This window comes from Falco peregrinus, chromosome 13 (genome assembly GCF_023634155.1).
Source record: "Falco peregrinus isolate bFalPer1 chromosome 13, bFalPer1.pri, whole genome shotgun sequence".
NCBI classification, from domain to species: Eukaryota; Metazoa; Chordata; class Aves; order Falconiformes; family Falconidae; genus Falco; species Falco peregrinus.
The window spans coordinates 15,049,191-15,064,877 of NC_073733.1; the positions used below are offsets into that span (position 1 = coordinate 15,049,191).

At 42.4% G+C, this 15,687-nt stretch overlaps 1 protein-coding gene across 2 annotated transcripts in view; it reads left to right on the top strand.

The window, feature by feature from the left end:
* The first annotated feature begins 708 nt into the window (after positions 1 to 708).
* Positions 709 to 15,687, top strand: part of STK26 (serine/threonine kinase 26) — a 32,228-nt gene continuing 17,249 nt past the window's right edge. The window contains exons 1-2 of one of the 2 annotated variants that reach the window (XM_055817999.1): positions 709 to 1,005; positions 1,112 to 1,230. In XM_055817999.1, the coding sequence (XP_055673974.1) occupies positions 1,189 to 1,230 (42 nt within the window). In that variant the 5' untranslated portion in view covers positions 709 to 1,005; positions 1,112 to 1,188. The remainder of the gene's footprint in view (positions 1,006 to 1,111; positions 1,231 to 15,687) is intronic. The other variant, XM_055818000.1, reaches the window with a different exon arrangement.

Below are 15,687 nucleotides of genomic sequence, written 5' to 3' on the forward strand. Positions count from 1 at the left end.
CCTGGGGGGGACAGTTCTCCTCGGGGGGCAGGCAACCAGCCACCCCAACCCGGGGAGCTGAACCTCTGCAGCCGTTACCAGGCTCACACTACCCTGCCACGGCAGGCAGCCAGCAGCACCCCTGGGCCGAGAGGACACCCCGCTCTGTGTCACAAAAGCAAATAAACCCCATGGAACAGCCACTCAGTTATTAGCACCTGTGATTTTTCGGGGTGCAGGGGTACAGGTGTGGTGGTGACAGGGTGTTCAAGGGTACAAGGGCTGTGACAATGTGCCCCGGGGGGTACGGGGGCTGTGACATTGTGCTTGGGGTACAGGGGCTCTGACAGTTTGCTTGGGGTACAGGGGCTGTGACCGTGTGCCCGGGGCTACGGAGGCCGTGACCGTGTGTCCGGGGAGCTGTGACAATGTGCCCGGGGGTATGGGGGTCTGTGACCGTATGCCCGGGGGTGCGGGGGCTGTGGCCGTGTGCCCGGGAGAGCAGGACCCCGTGACAGCGGCGGAGGGGCGCAGCCCGCCAGGCCCAGGGCGCCGCGCAACGCCGCGGGCGGCCCCGTCCCGCAGCCCCGGCCGGCGCTGAGGGTCCCGGCGCCGAGGGGGCCGCCCCCGCCCCTCCCTCCGTGCGCCGGTCCCAGAGGCGGCCGGGGAGGCGGGGGCAGTGACGCCGGGGCCCGTGCGGCGGCGGTGGCGGCGGCTCCGCCCCGCGAGGCCGGAGCTGAGACGGAAGAAGCCGCCGCCGCCGCACAGCAGCCGCCGCCTGCCGCCGGAGCCCGACATGGCGCTCTGAGCCCAGCCCCGACCGCGCCGAGAGCCGCCACCCCGCGCCTCTCCGGGGGGCCCCGAGCAGCCGCCCCCGCGCCGGGACCGGGGAGGGGGGCATGGGCAGGGCGAGCGGCGCCAGCCGGCAGGGCCGCTGCTAGGAGCCCGGCGGGCATGGGAGCGCGGCGCTAGGGTCCCCCTTCCCGCCCGCGTCGCGCAGCTCGGCCCCAGCCCCGCGGCCGTGAGGTGAGCCGGCGGCGGGCGGGGGCTGCCGGGCAGGGCGGGCCGCGGGGAGGGAAGGAGGGAGCGCGGCCCGCGCTAAAGCCGCCTCCCCGCCGCTTTGTCCTTCCAGGCCCCGCCGCCGCCGCCCAGGAGCAGGGAGGCCGAGAGAGGGGAGCAGCGGGCGGCGCCCGGCCGCCGCAGCCCGCCATGGCCCACTCGCCCGTGGCGGTGCAAGTGCCCGGCATGCAGGTGAGCTCCGCGCCGCGCCGGCCCCAAAATGGAGGCGACGGGCCCGGGCTCGGCCCCGGAAGCGGCTGTTGAGGCCCCGCCGGGCGGAGGCCGCTGCTGGGGCGCAGGGTCCGGGGGAGCGCGGGTGGGCGAAGCGGGGCGGGCGGCGCGGCCTGGTCGCCGAGGGGCCGCGGGGAGGCCTCGCTCGGCCTAGGGTGGAGAGCCGGCCGGGGCCCTGGCCGGGCGCGGGAGGGGGGTGCTCCGAGGTAACGGGAGGCCCCGGCGGGGCCCCGCTCCCTCGGCGTGCCCCGGGGGGGCCGCGTACCTGCAGCCCGCCCCCGGGGGGCGAAGGGTTTCCTCTCCCGCCCATCCCCCTTTGTTCGGGGTTGGCCGCGCTGCACCCAGGAGCACGGAAGAGCTTCTAAAACTGATTAAAGGCGAAATGAAGTTAATCGCAGGGTGTGTGGGTGTGCTGTAGATGACATATCGGGCCCGCTGGCAGGCGTACCTCCTGCAGGACTTCCCCACCAACATGCGCTTGGCGCGGGGCCTGCAGCGCAGCTTCGCCCAGGGCCTGGCGGTTAATGGCAAGGTGCTGAGCGCCAGGTCTGGTGGTGCTGCGGGAGCCGGCGTCCGTCAGAAACTTACATCTCTCTCGGGCTGGGAGTGAGACCCGGCGTCATCTCTGTATGTTTGTGGTCTCAGCTTGGGAAACGGGAGAAGCTCATCTGTTACTGATTTTCATAGGAAAGGTGGAATGCCTCCGACTCATCGTTCTTACTGCGCTGGCTGATCTAGTATAAGTTTGGTCAGAGATCTTTATCAAACGTAAAGGAGCTGAGGACCAAACTTGTTTCAGTGTTGATTTTTTTGCTTGTCTGACGCTGGCAGCCGAGTCAGTGTTTTGAGCCATCTCCTAACTTCGGGGGTAGCCGTGCCTGTGTAATGCTGGACCATGCCTGTGTAACATTGGAGGTTTTTTTTTCAGTTGAAATAACATAGAAGCCTTTATGATACATCCCTATGTATGCGAGACATGTACAGTAAAGACTTCAGGGGGGTTTGGAACATAAAGTTAAAATTTCGCTTGGTCAGGTACCTTCATGACGCTTAGAAAGTGTAGCATTTATGTATGAACGGTATTTATGTATTGATTTAGGCCAGTTACAATACCAAGGTTTGATTTCCCGGCTTCATTTCTAAAAATTTGCAGGCTCTCTGAAATCAGTTAAATTTTGATCATCCACTGACCTTGTGGTGGTGATAAGAGGATGCAAACCATGTTTTCTCAGCCTTTTTTTTTTTTTTTTTTTTTTCCCCCCCGTTAACATGTCAGCGTTACTGTTGTATTGGTACATGCTAAAGAAATTTTGTGATAGAAGATGTAGAGGCTTTAGTCACAGCTTCTTTATTTATAACCTCTTGACTTTTTTTTTTTTAGTGTGTTTGTATTTGGATTTTGAAATAGAAGTCTCCCAAGTTTGTCAGTATCTTATTTCTATATCTGCTTAATGTATTGCTGTCCTGACTTCCTTAGCTGCCCTGTCATCGCAAAAGGACCTTGAACTTATTTAAGATTCTGTTTTCCATTGTTATACAAATAAACTTTATGTAATAGCATATTTAGTTCCACTAGTTTTGTTGTTAGTTTAACCCAGACTCCTTAACATGTATCTGTATGTTCAAAACATTTTTGTTAAGGGTTAGATATGTACAGCTGCATAGAATTTAGATACATTCTTCCCTTGGTGACTTTTTTAACTAAGACTACTACACAAGTCCTGGAAGTCCTAGTATACAAAGTAATAGAATTTGGTGTAAATATTATTCTGCTCGTTCCTCTTTTAGAAGAGTCGTAATGCATTTTTTTTAATTAAAAAACCCCATCACCACCAAAACACGTTCTAGAGGAGTGTGGTAGTCTTGAGGTTAAAAAAAAAACAAAAACCTTAAGAAGCAGCCCTTATACTTATCTAAACTCTGCAGTCAGGATCATCCAAGTGATGATGAAAGTGTCCCTGCTTCCGCTCAGCATTAAAGTAAATGCATGGTGATCGATTGATGAAGGAGTAAACAGGTCATTCTGTGATGGAACAATATCTAATAGTTATGTTAAAACTATCACTCTGGGAAAGTGCCTGTAATATCAAACCCCTTGTTTTGTAGTCTGTGTTGAGGGGAGCATTTTATTGAATATGACAGTTAGAAACTGAATTTGCTGGAGAATGTGTTACAAGTTTGAAGTTTTCAGTTTTATTGTGATCTTACACTTTCCCTCCCATTTTATTATGAAGAAAAAAAAAAAAAACCAACCAAAAAATGCAGAAATAATATGTAATTCCCACACTCCAAAAAGAAGACTCTGACAGTTTATCACCGAAGTATAACAGAAGCTTTTTTGGCTTTTTTTAAGATAGTTTTTTAAGAACAAAGATAGTTAGGTTACCTTTAAAAAAAAATTGAATGGAAAATTGCAGAAAGTCACATAGAGCTATTTTGGTGAACTGGGAGTCTGACTTTCAGTACCCTGGCAACGATGGAAGACCCAGAGGTAGTATTATCTGTTGCCCTTATGAGTAGTTACAGAACCATTTGTTTGTGTAGTGGTTGCATTCTGTTTAACCTGCCTTGTGTCCCTAACAAAAACAGATTTTATACCTAACAATTCTTGCCTGTGCAAACAACTTCCTAAACACATTCGTTTTCCTCACTCCTTTGGAAAGGCTCCACTTGATCCAACTGTATGATGTTAACTTACTCAGCTGCCAAACTTCTAAGCCCATTCAATAAAATTAAAGTACTCGGTGAATGCATAAAATGGGTGCTCTGAAGCTGAGCATGGCGCTCCAAATTATTGCATTTTACACAGAATCCAAGACAAGAGGGAAAGAATGAAAGGTTGATGGAGCTATGTGAGCACAATTAAGGTGTCCTGGTTACATGAAGCACAATTTGCAATGGGTTTGAATGTGAGGTTGGAGTTTCTATTCAGTAATGTCATTGTAACTTTGTTCCTTGGGATAAGAATGTTCAAACTAGTTCTTAGTCTGGAATGCTTTGAGGTCTCACAGTGAGAAGCTTGTCCACTGGCACTGCACTGTCTTCCAGGAATCCAGTGAGCTCGTACAGAGCATTCTTGGGAGCCATATCCAAAAGAGGTGGTGTAGGAGCCTACCGATGTCTTTTACCAACCCAGGGCCTGTATTGAAAACAGAGCTGGAGTGAAGGTGTTGGACCCCTTAGTAATGGTTGTACGCTACTGCTTTTCTCTTGCTTGGCAGGCAGGATGCATAGTTCAGAGGGTTATGTTTGTTTCAAGTGATCAGAAAGTTTAAAGTATTTCAGTCATTTCAGATTGATGTGTTTCTGATGAACTTACATTATTGGCAGCATCTCATACAGTACTCCAAAACCTCTTCATAGATACAAGAGGCTGGAAACTGTTTAACTTATAAGTGAATAACAATTAACCTTTCTAAGATGGACAGTGACAAAATTTTCCTGTTTGTCAGCATCCTGAATTTCCAAACCTAGTCTGTAAACTTCAGTGATAGAGCACTGCTCAAGTAGTAAGTGCCTTTTTTGGCTGGTAGAGTTTTTTTGTATAAACTTTCCCTTTTCCTGTTCTAATCTGTTGTGAAAAAAAAAGTCTGTGAAATATTCATTAACTGATGGAAACGTTGATTCTTCTTAGTTGTGTTTCTTTTGGTCAGTGTATGTGTCTTTGGAACCTGTTATGGGGCTTTATTTCTTTTTGTCTCTGCTATCCTACTCATCTGAACACTTTTTGTTTCCTTTCTCATGTCTTTGTTGATATCTCCTGATCCTGTATGACAGTAGTCTTGAGTGCAGCCAGAAAGGTTGTTTAAACATGATGTCCATCTGTTTTTATTGGCATTCAGACTATCTTGCAATAAAGAGACTAATTTCCTCTGAAAGCAGAGCAGCTAGAAGCATGTGACCTGTCAGCCGGCGTACTCTGATTCACAATTGAAGGATTGCTTGGTTAAATACAAATTTGGATGTAAAGGTGAGCTTTACTCTCTGTGGTGTGCTGAACAACCTGAGCCTGCCAGCTGGAGAGTTTCTCCCTGTAGGATGCTCAGAGGCAGATCAGTTAACGTCTAGTTATTGGATGGGTATAGAAAGATTAAAGGAGAGGTAGCATTTAATTCTGGAAGCGGTCTTTGTCACAAACCTCAAAAAAACCTCCCCACATTTTCTTTTAAGTTAGTGCACTTGTGGAAATGGGCTCTTTGTGTGTGGTGCCTAAAGCTAGTCTGGAAGTGTGTCAGATTTCTAGTAAACCTTACGCATTGTAGTTACAAGAATATGACTTCTGTTAAGAACAAGCAGTCTATTACTATCAAATACTTAAAATGTTTATAGAGGGTGGTCATTAGCGAAGCTTAAACCTTTGAAGAAAGGTCCGTTCAAGGAGCTGTTAATTTATTCCGCTCCTAGGAGCTGAGCTGTATCCAGATGCTTCTACAGTGAGTCTGAAAAGGGTTTAAACTTTTATTATTTAGACATGACTTAAAGGAAACTGGAAAGTCTAGCACTTGCAGGGCACCAGGAGACTTCCACAGTGCCTAGATAGTGGATTTCTTATGATTAAGCTAGGGTGGACTCCAGTGTTTTGGTGATGAATACCTTGTCCATTTTCAGTTCCTTGATTTGTACTTTGAGCCACAGTGCAGGCAAGACTGCAGGAAGATAGTATTTTTAAGACCTGTGAAGAACATGCCTGTTTGCTACTTGAAGCAGATATGCATTAAAATATTTGTGGAATCAAGCAACTGCGGTCGTTCCTTTGCTGGTCATGCTTGATGTACAAGATGTATCATACCCAGCAGTAGTCTGCTAACTGAGCTCAGGCTTTATTAGGTGAATTTGGTTCTTCCATCTTGTGCGTTCTGATGTTACTCTGATGACTAAGAAAAGTAGGGCTCAGTCATACTTGTACTGTCTTACTGTTAATCAAAGGAGGACAGAGAGCTCTGGAAAGTGTTTGATACATGGGAGCTGTATAGGTATAATCACCTGGAATTCAGCAGACACTTTTATTAGGCTTAGAAGAAAAAAAATGGACAGCAGTCTTTTTATTAGTATTTTTTTACAGTTTTATACACACATTAAGTGCACTGACCTGGAATTCAGAGGCAAATCTGCTGAAGCTGGCAGAGAGCACATAAACTCGTCTTCTCACCTTAATCTCTCTGTTGTTCTGTACCATCATATTGTCAGTTTTGGGCAGAGGGTAATTTCCCCCAAAAGATACAAACATTACATCTGAAACCAGACTGAAACTAAAAATACGTAATTGTTGCTTTATCCTGTTGTGGTTTTTTTCTGTTGAATTTAACATTGAAAAGAGTCACTTTGGCTGTTTTTGAACTCCAGTATCTCAGCTTTACAAGTCCTGGTGAAAGTTTTATTTTTCTGTTGTCCTTTTCCTTAAAAAAAGGAGAATATATAGCAAGACATAGCTCAGTAATACATTGCAATTTGTTGTTAAAAAATGAAACACAGTTTTTATTCAGATGCTTATTTTGAGGGGATGATTGTTTCTTTATACATAGTAACTTTGTGGCACACCATGAATAATATGTATGACTAAATGTGCCTCTGCAGCAGTATTTGTCCTGCGAGACCTATGAAACATCCTAAGTAAAGTAGGCAACTGTATTAGCCTCTGTTTTAATTGTTTCCGTGTCCCGAAAATATGGTTTTAAGTCATCTCTAAAAGTGAAAGGAAGAATTTCAAGCCTGTTTTAATAAAAGTACCACTTGTTTGCTCTTTGGTGATTACCTTCGGATGTAAGAAAGAGTTGCAAACTCTGAAAAGTAATGAGACTATTATTTTGTGTTTTGTTTATTCTTAGGGGCTGAATGTAATAATTGACAGAGGAGTTCAGGGATGGGGTTGAAGATGAACTATACAAAGTTGTATTTGAAATTCTTCTGTAACAAATAATTTTCTGGCATGCTGTAATTAGTGGCTACATGTATGTTATCTTTGAAGAAATGAAGACTTGGTGAGGTATCTGTTGTATCAGGAGTTACTGTTCCAAATCCTGCTATTTCTTTCTAACTTCAAATGATTGAATATCACATTCTTTCTTGTTTCTGCCTCACCAGTTTTTACTCTATTTAAAGACTGTCATTTGTTCTTTAAATTTAAACTTCTAGGAGTTCTTCTGGAACAAGTCTGTTCTGCTGATTACACGGGGATCACAGGGCACACTCCTTAGCTCTGAAGGAGAGACTTAAATCTCATGGGAAGGGTGCCCATATTCACTAAAATCCATTCTGCCAGAGGGATTGCTAGCTGAATAAATCTGGCAAAAAGAACTCAGCAAAACTATTAATAAAGGGACTGACAAGGTAACAGGAGCTTGCCAGTCTCATTCTTCCTCTTATCTTGTGCATGTGGTTTAGCAGAAACAGGCTGTATTGGTTAGGTCCATAGCTTGGGAAAGAGCATGCCTTCAGCTTACATCTTTCTTCATGAAGAAAGCTTTGAAGAACTGCATAGTTGACTCTTAGAAGTGTGAAGCCAAGCTTGTCTTGCCAAAATCTGGATTCGAATGGTCTTGATTGAGGCAGTGTATCTGGAATAGCTTTGTGGCATGATCTGTCTTGATTCCACATGAATTCTGTATGCATCGATGAAGGAGAACAAGGAGTGAGAAATGTTAGTTATCTGCAGGTTTCACACTTGAGCTGTGAAAGGGGGAGTCTGAGAGCCCAGGGTGGCTTCACTGTTTTCAAGAACCAGAAGTCAAGCACCATGTGTTGAGTCTTGAAGAATGTGGTTTGTTTGCGTTTTTTTCTTCCCGTTTCCCTCCTGTTCCCTGATCTTTGGCAGGCCTTTCTTTCAACTGGATACTGTTATATGTTCTGAATATTTGAATAATGTTGACTGGGGGGGCTGGATCAGAGGGTGTCCATGCTTTGCTAGATGTCAAGTTGTATTTCAGTGCAGGCTTCTGTGTTGGGAGCTGAATGCAGAATAATAAAAACACTGTACAGCTTGAAATGACCATGAGTGTTGTGCCTAAATGTAAAACACTGAACAAGAAAGATTTAATTTCTACTGATGTAAATCAATACAGAGAAATATGAGGGGAGCAAGATGATCTTGCTGTTGATCTCGCGTAAGAAGGTGTCATCTGGCAGCCGGTCATAGCAAGAACATTTTTACATTCCTGCACAGCTTTATTCTAGCCTAGTTGGCAAGAAGAATCTGAATTTTTTTTTCAGGGTGTTTCTCTTCCTCCCCTCCCCCTTCCCCATGCCTTTTATGTAATGAGATGCTTTGCCATGCTATGAATGAGCTGCAAAGTAATTGAAAAAGGAGTTTCCTGAAACGGGCAGGTTGGTTCTGGCAGGGTAGGTTTCTTGTGTCCTTTGTAGCTCATTTTGGAGTTGTATTTCTGGTTTTTCGTTGTGCGCTTCTTGTAGCTTCAGGTCCAGTATGATTGATATGATCAAGGGCCAGTATTCAAGAGGAGAGTACAGTTTGCAAGCATGTGGTTGTCTAGCCTTGGGGAGAGTACAGAAATCTGGGATTTTTACAGACGGGTGTGTTTGCCTTTCTTTCTCAAAATGGTCCCTACCAAAGCTAGAGGAATGGTGTGACATCCTCTAACCCTGGGTTCCCACTTGGGGTTCATTGCAGGCAGTGGTTATGCCTGGAGATTTATTTGTGGTAAATAAACTTGTGGCCTGCTCTTTAACCCACATTGTGTTTTGAAGCCATCCTTTTTCAACTGGTGTTTTTCTGCCTCGCTTTAATTTTGTTTAGCCTGAAAAGAAGTAATAACTACTTCAGTAGAGAGATTTAGCAAAGATACTTAATGTGTGTTAAGCTTGAGGTCTTGTTGCTGCTTTCTAGTTTATGGGCTGGCAAATTAAAAAGCTGGATGTTATTTTTTGTTTTAGCTGGATTATAGTATGAGTTTAATCTTATTTGAAGGAGGAGAACTGTGTATCTAGTTCTAACTTGAACAGAAGAAAATGCTAACATGGCTTCAAAGATAGAGCAGCGAGGAGGCCTGTAAAATTTATGTAGCAGTTGCCATTTAACTGTAGATACTGAACTTCTAAATATTAGGAAAATGGTAAAAATGCTGCAGTGATGTAGTTTATTGCTGGCAGAGTTCTGACGTAGTTGTTCCTTTAAATGGGTGTGGCAAAAAAATTGTTTGTGTACTGATAAGCAGGCTGCTTGCTGAAAGGAAAGGCCTACTGCTAAAAGTAGGCTATAGCCCATAAATAGTTATTTTTCCATATTCCTATTAGATGTGGCTTTTGTAATCTCTGTGCAGATTAGGTTTCTCAAAACAGTTCATGACATGGACAGGTTCCAAAGCTTCTTCAGCAATGAGAAATTGCTGTAGTCCTCTGTCTTCTGACTTCTAATTCAGGTGTGAAGGCAGTTAGTTCATTGAGGTGGATTAATTACCCATTCAACAAAGGAGACTAAATTTGTTTTGAAAGATCAGCTTGTTGAACTCTATTAAAATACAGAACAGAATTTGAACACTTTGGGATACCAGACCCTGTTGATTTCTTGAACTGCCTTTTTTTTCTCCATTTAAGCACTTGGCGGCTTAAGTCTTTTTCAAATCATAGTAAAGACCTAGCCACATAATTTGTGCCCCCCTCCCTCTTTAATTCCTCTGACTCTCTTGGTGGGCCATGCTCCTCAGACGTGCGAGCAGACTGATGGATATGCAGCTGTGTGCAGTGGTTTTAAGATATTATATTTTTTTTTTTTAAGGATACTAGGTGGTTAAAAGGTATTGATACATAGAATGGAAGCTAAGTGGGACTCCGTTTGAAATTTAAGGTTATTCAGCTACAGAGAAGCTCACTGGCATGAGAAATTTTTCTTTGTTTCCTCAATGCAGAATACTCTTCATAAATAATTGGTGTAAATTTTTTTAATTGCCTGTGTCAAAGAGCTAATCTTTAGGAGATGTGTTGTTATTCTTTCTTTTTGCTTATTTATGCTGTTTCTGAAGTTGCTTCATGTTATGTTACCGAAGTGAAAGAATGGCTAAGAATAGAGGAAGTGAGTTCAGTGGTTTCCATTTTCAGCACAGCATACAATTGACAGCTTGCATCTGCCACAGGTCAGAGATTGCTTGAAGGTGAAGGTAATTCTTTCCTTAAAAATCTGAGAAGGGGTGGGTTTGAATGCTGATTTTTAAAGTTTTGATAGTCACATGAATTTCCAGGCAGCTTGCCTTATGGCTGACTTGATGAAAACAAAGCTTGCTTATTTTTACTTTTGTTGTATTGAAGTTCTCCAGGTTCTCACTAAAAATGGCAGTGAGTCTTCGCCTTGTCAGATAAGGGAGATGTTTCATAAAGGGTTATAACAGAGGTCGGGTCTCGAGGACAGCAAAATTCATATCTAGTTTTTGCTACCTATTGTGGAGAAAAGCTTGATAATGTAAAGGTTTGATACTTTATAAAATCAGAGTGTGGTGTTGTGAAAATTTCTTCTCGAGTATGTATCGTACAGTTCCAGTAAATATAATGAAGTATCTACTATCCTGGTATTTGAGTCTTGAACAGGACTGCAGGGTAGCATCAGTTTAGTTACATGCAAAAGTCACTGAGAAGCGTGAGCATGTGTGCAAGATGGAGTAAAAGATGTTTACAGGTTACACCCCTGTTTTGAATGTCTGCAGGTTCATTTTTTTCTTATTATTTATAATTAATAATGGATCTACAACTGTACCTTCAGTAACTTCAAACTATTTAAATTTTTATGTATGCACACATGTACCCCTGTGGCACTGTTTGTGTGAGTAACTTTAATTGTAATAGGATTTTTAAATAAGATTAGCAAGGAGAAGTGAGGAGGAGTTCCAGGAATTAAAATCTATCACCATCTGTGGTGCCTTTCTTGTAAAGAAGCAAAATGTGGAAATATGTATAATATATGAGAATGTATGTTGCTGTAATAGAATATGCATGGTGTATAATGTGTGTTTATATATATGTAAAATATCTGAAACTGCATGCAGGTAGTGTATGGAAAGATACTCAACTAAGAAGAATGCATCTGTTGATTTAGACATTGCTCTAAGTCCCATAGCCTCTCAGGTTTACCAAGCTTACTCCCTTTTAATGTCATGGGTTTTCTTGGGTCTGGACAGAAGAAAAACTTAGAGGGTACTTTTATTATCTGAGAATAGATAAATGTCTGTGAATGGACAGATTATCTAGGATTTCCATGTGTTCAACCCAGATGCAGTATTTTGTAAGTCAGATAAATACTGAGAATAGATGAAATGTCTTGACTTTTAATCTGCTTTTCTTTGTTGACTTCCAAGTGTCTTTTTTACTCATTGTATTTCAGGTATTCATTCTTAAGACAATAAAAGATGTCTCGGAGATTTCACAAATAATAAAATAGGCCTCATAATTGCTATTTAATTTTATTGTTAGCCATAATTCACACAGTGCAGTCAGTGGGATTTAAGAGAAATGGTACAGTGCATGCTGGCTTCAGCAACCAAGTTGGCATACATTTCTCATCTGGCATTTTAATGCTAGCGTAACTGAAACTGCACAACAAATTAATTACTGGCATGTTTTTTTGGTGGTGGGTTGTGTTTGGTTTGGTTCTAAATATTTTGCCATAACATAACTTTCTTCTTTTCCTCAAACTTTCTGCGAGATAGCTCTTTTCATTACAGTTTACCTTTGACTTCTCCCGGGCTATGAAGATCAGGTTTTTATTTTCGTGTGCAGTGCTTGAAATGATGGTCTTTTAAACACACAGGTAATTCTGATGGCTTCCAAAGATACCAGCATGTATTAGGGTGCCATAGTAGTGGATACTTATAAAACATAGGAGTAGACACTCTGGTCTTCTTTTGCCAACCTTTTATAAAATCTTTTGAGCAAATTTTTCCACCTTTATCTGATGCATATTTGAGTAGCATCTCCCAATGTAAGTGAGCTCTTCTATAGTACTGCTACAATTTTAGGGGAACTTCTGTTCTAAAAAAAAGCCTGGGAGATGCTTGAAAATCCAGATAGTATAACAGCATTTCTGGGGCAGGTTTTAGACATACTGTTAAGACAACAGGATATGTTTTCTCACATTGACAGACTGCTTAGCAGAAATTGCACAAGGCTATGTTAAATGTATTTGCTTTGGGGGGACCTAGAGGATCCAGGTTTTGATTTTGTTACAGACAAGGCATTATTAGTTCAGTCTCTGTCCAAGATTCTTTGAAGCTTTGTTTTTTCATCCAGTTGTACTCGGTACCTTTTAATGAAATTCATTAATGAACCTTCTTAGAAGACCTGTTTCTGTAAAAGACCTGTCCTGCACTGACAGATCCTGAAGCAGTCTAACATACTGTTTCTTCTAATCTGGTGTGTGTCATTAGATATCTGTATAATCTTGGAAGGTAGATATTCAGTGTGCTTTCACTTTGTTTCATAGGAAGAAGGCAGAATTTGGAGAACAGGTATGTTAAAAGGGTCGGAGGTGGGAAGGCGAGTCAGACAGTCAGTCTTGTAGCAGAATGCATCCAAGGCATCACTGCATAGCTGTGTTTATTTGAATCAAAAGAAAACGCTTATATAAGCTGTATTGGTGGAATAATTGATGTAATTACTGCAGATATGCTGGCAAAAATTATGCTGTAATGTTTTTTATTTGGGACTTCTGAGCAGGCAGTTGGACTAGATGACCTCCTGAGGTCCTTTCCAAACCGAATTATGCTATGATCCTGTGACTCTATATGTGTATGTAAACACATACAGCAATAGCATATGGTTGGATAAGAGAGGAGGAGAGATTTTACTGAACACTAGTGCAGGCTGTATAGTTGTGCTGGACTGGTGAAATGGTGGACTTCCAAAGCTATGCAGAGGGCTTGTGATGTCGTCACACTTGGGCTGGTACTGTTGTTCATGCAGGAGAGACTGAAGTTGGCATGCGAATGTGCCTGTGCTTGTCATACTTGTTGCAGCTTTTGTCTGTCGAAATGGGCTTGCAGGGGAAGAGCAATAGATTCTTTTCCTGATTTGTCTGCTTATAGGTGTTATCTTTGGAGAGGTGATGATGGAGTCCATATACTGCCTACTGTGTTGTTACCATCTGCTGCCCGACAGCCATGACTCCCAATAGAAACCAACATTTATTAAAAAAAAAAACACCTAACAAACCAATTATTGATGCAGGCAACTTTCAAAGCTTCTAAACCTTTTCCTGTTCAAGGAAAGATCTGTGAAAGAACAGGGAATAACGATTGTTTTGCTCAGGAGTGTTAATAGTGTTAGAAATATTCATTTCTACCATATTAGAAGTTTAGCTGGAAACTGCTGCAAAAATTTATTGGTATGTATTTCAGGTGTGTGTACACACATACACACTTCTATTTATGTAAAATACATCTCCATCCTTTTCTATACCAGGAGAAAGACCATAGGCATTACTGCATTATATAAAATTTACCTTTGTTTAAAAAGTAGTCTTTTAAAGTTGTTGGTAGAAAAACATTTCTGTAGAACAATAGTCTGATAGACAGAAAATTGACAAAGATAAAAGCAAATGTGTTTCAAAATGCACAGTCTTTGTTCTATGGCCATGTTTTAAGTTATGCAGTGTTCTAAGTTTGAAGCTTTTGCAGAGGACATTATCTCAATATTAGCCATAGTTGGTCAGAAATATTTGCCCTTATCCTGGAGTGTCCTACAGTCCCTTGTCAGCCTTGGTGAATAACAGAAGGTGTAAAGCTGACTTTGCTGTGAGAGGATTTTCTTAGAACAGAAAGATGTGACTCTTTTCCTCTAGTCCCACACAGTTTGTTCTCCTCTGATGCCCCTCTGTTCCACCTTCCCAGGGATGTACGGGGAGTTCTGCCCTCTCCAAGTCCAGCCGTGCTCGATACCTCCCTATACTCCAGCACTCCCGTGTAATGGCATTAGGAGTTGTTGGCAGTTAAAATAGCCTTTAAAGCTCTGATTCACCTGAAGTAGCTTGGGGGAGAGAGTTTGGAGGCCTGGCTTGTTTTCTTGATCACCGTTAAGTGGGTGTATAGGATCGAGTGATGTGCATTTCCACTGAGAAGCCCAGAGGAATTTTCTGCTTAAGGTTTCTCCTGAAGCAAAACCCAAGTGTTGCTCTTTGATTGTGAAGGGCTGGATTAAACTGCTTTTCCTTTATCTGTCTGGAAGTGTTTAACGGTTTCATCTCAAATCAACAATAGCTATTAGCGTGAATGCTTCTGAGGAATCCCAGACTCCAGGTGCGTCTCAAAATGAAGTTAGTTTCTGTGAAGATGAGTATTTTAGGCTTAATGAAAAGTTTTGCCAGTCCTCTCCTAAACTCTTTTGGTTTTTGGGGGTATGTGTCTGTATTTATTGTAAATGGAGAACTAACCCTTAACTGTTATTTTTTGGAACTAAGGTAGTTCAGGAACACATTAGCTAACTAGCTAAATAACAATTCAGCAGCTTAACTAGTGGCAGGAAAAGTCTGGGTGGCAGATGCTGCTGCTTTTGCCACACCTGTCCCTACAATAATTTTTTGAAATGCATCTGAAAATAGATTCTTAATTCAGATTTTTTTAAATTACTTTTTTATTTTTTTGTCTTAACAATGAAAAGGTGGCAGGAGCTGATGCAGTAGTATATGGCAATATGGCTATCTTTGGGAAGTTTGAAGATTTACTGGTGGTTATTTTTTGGTCTAACTAAAGGCTTTATGAGTACCTGAAGCCTTCAGTCATTTTCTTTCCCAGATTATATATATATATGTAACAATAATAATTGTCCCAGATTTCAGACCAAGTAGTACTCACCCTCTTCTTTTCATTTGCTGTGATTATGCATTTGTTCATCTTTTAAGTCTTTCACTGGATCTATCAACAGAAGAAAATGCAACATTTTTTCCCTAATTATTTCTCTTGAAGGCAGGGGGTTTTGCTTTTTTTTATTTGTTTGTTTTTTTTAAAGGAGTAGATAGCAATGACCTCATCATAGGCAAAGGGGAAATTCCTCGTTCTTCTTGCTTTAATGTACTGCTCAAGAACACATGTGTGTTTTATATACTTGCAAAATCTAAAAATTTTAACTCCACAGATCAGTATGAAACTGCCATACTACTTCGTGTTCCCTCCTCTTGTGATAGCACAAATGGCAGCTTGGTATATATGAACAGTGAACTGATTCAGCTGAAAATAAACCTGACAAATCATACAGTTAATTCTTAGCTAAATCTGCTTCTTGATTTGTCTCACCGTATTGTGGAATAAATTCTGGTTCTGGTAGAAGGAAAGAAGTGACAATAAGAGCCCAGTAGGGAAATGAGACTCCATTTTGGACTAGGTTAAAGTAATTTTTAATTTTTCCCCAGTAAAGATTTTTGCATCCATTTGCAAGAACGCCAGCATAAAGATGATTTCTGGAGTTTCATGTTGATACTTGAGTGTTTTG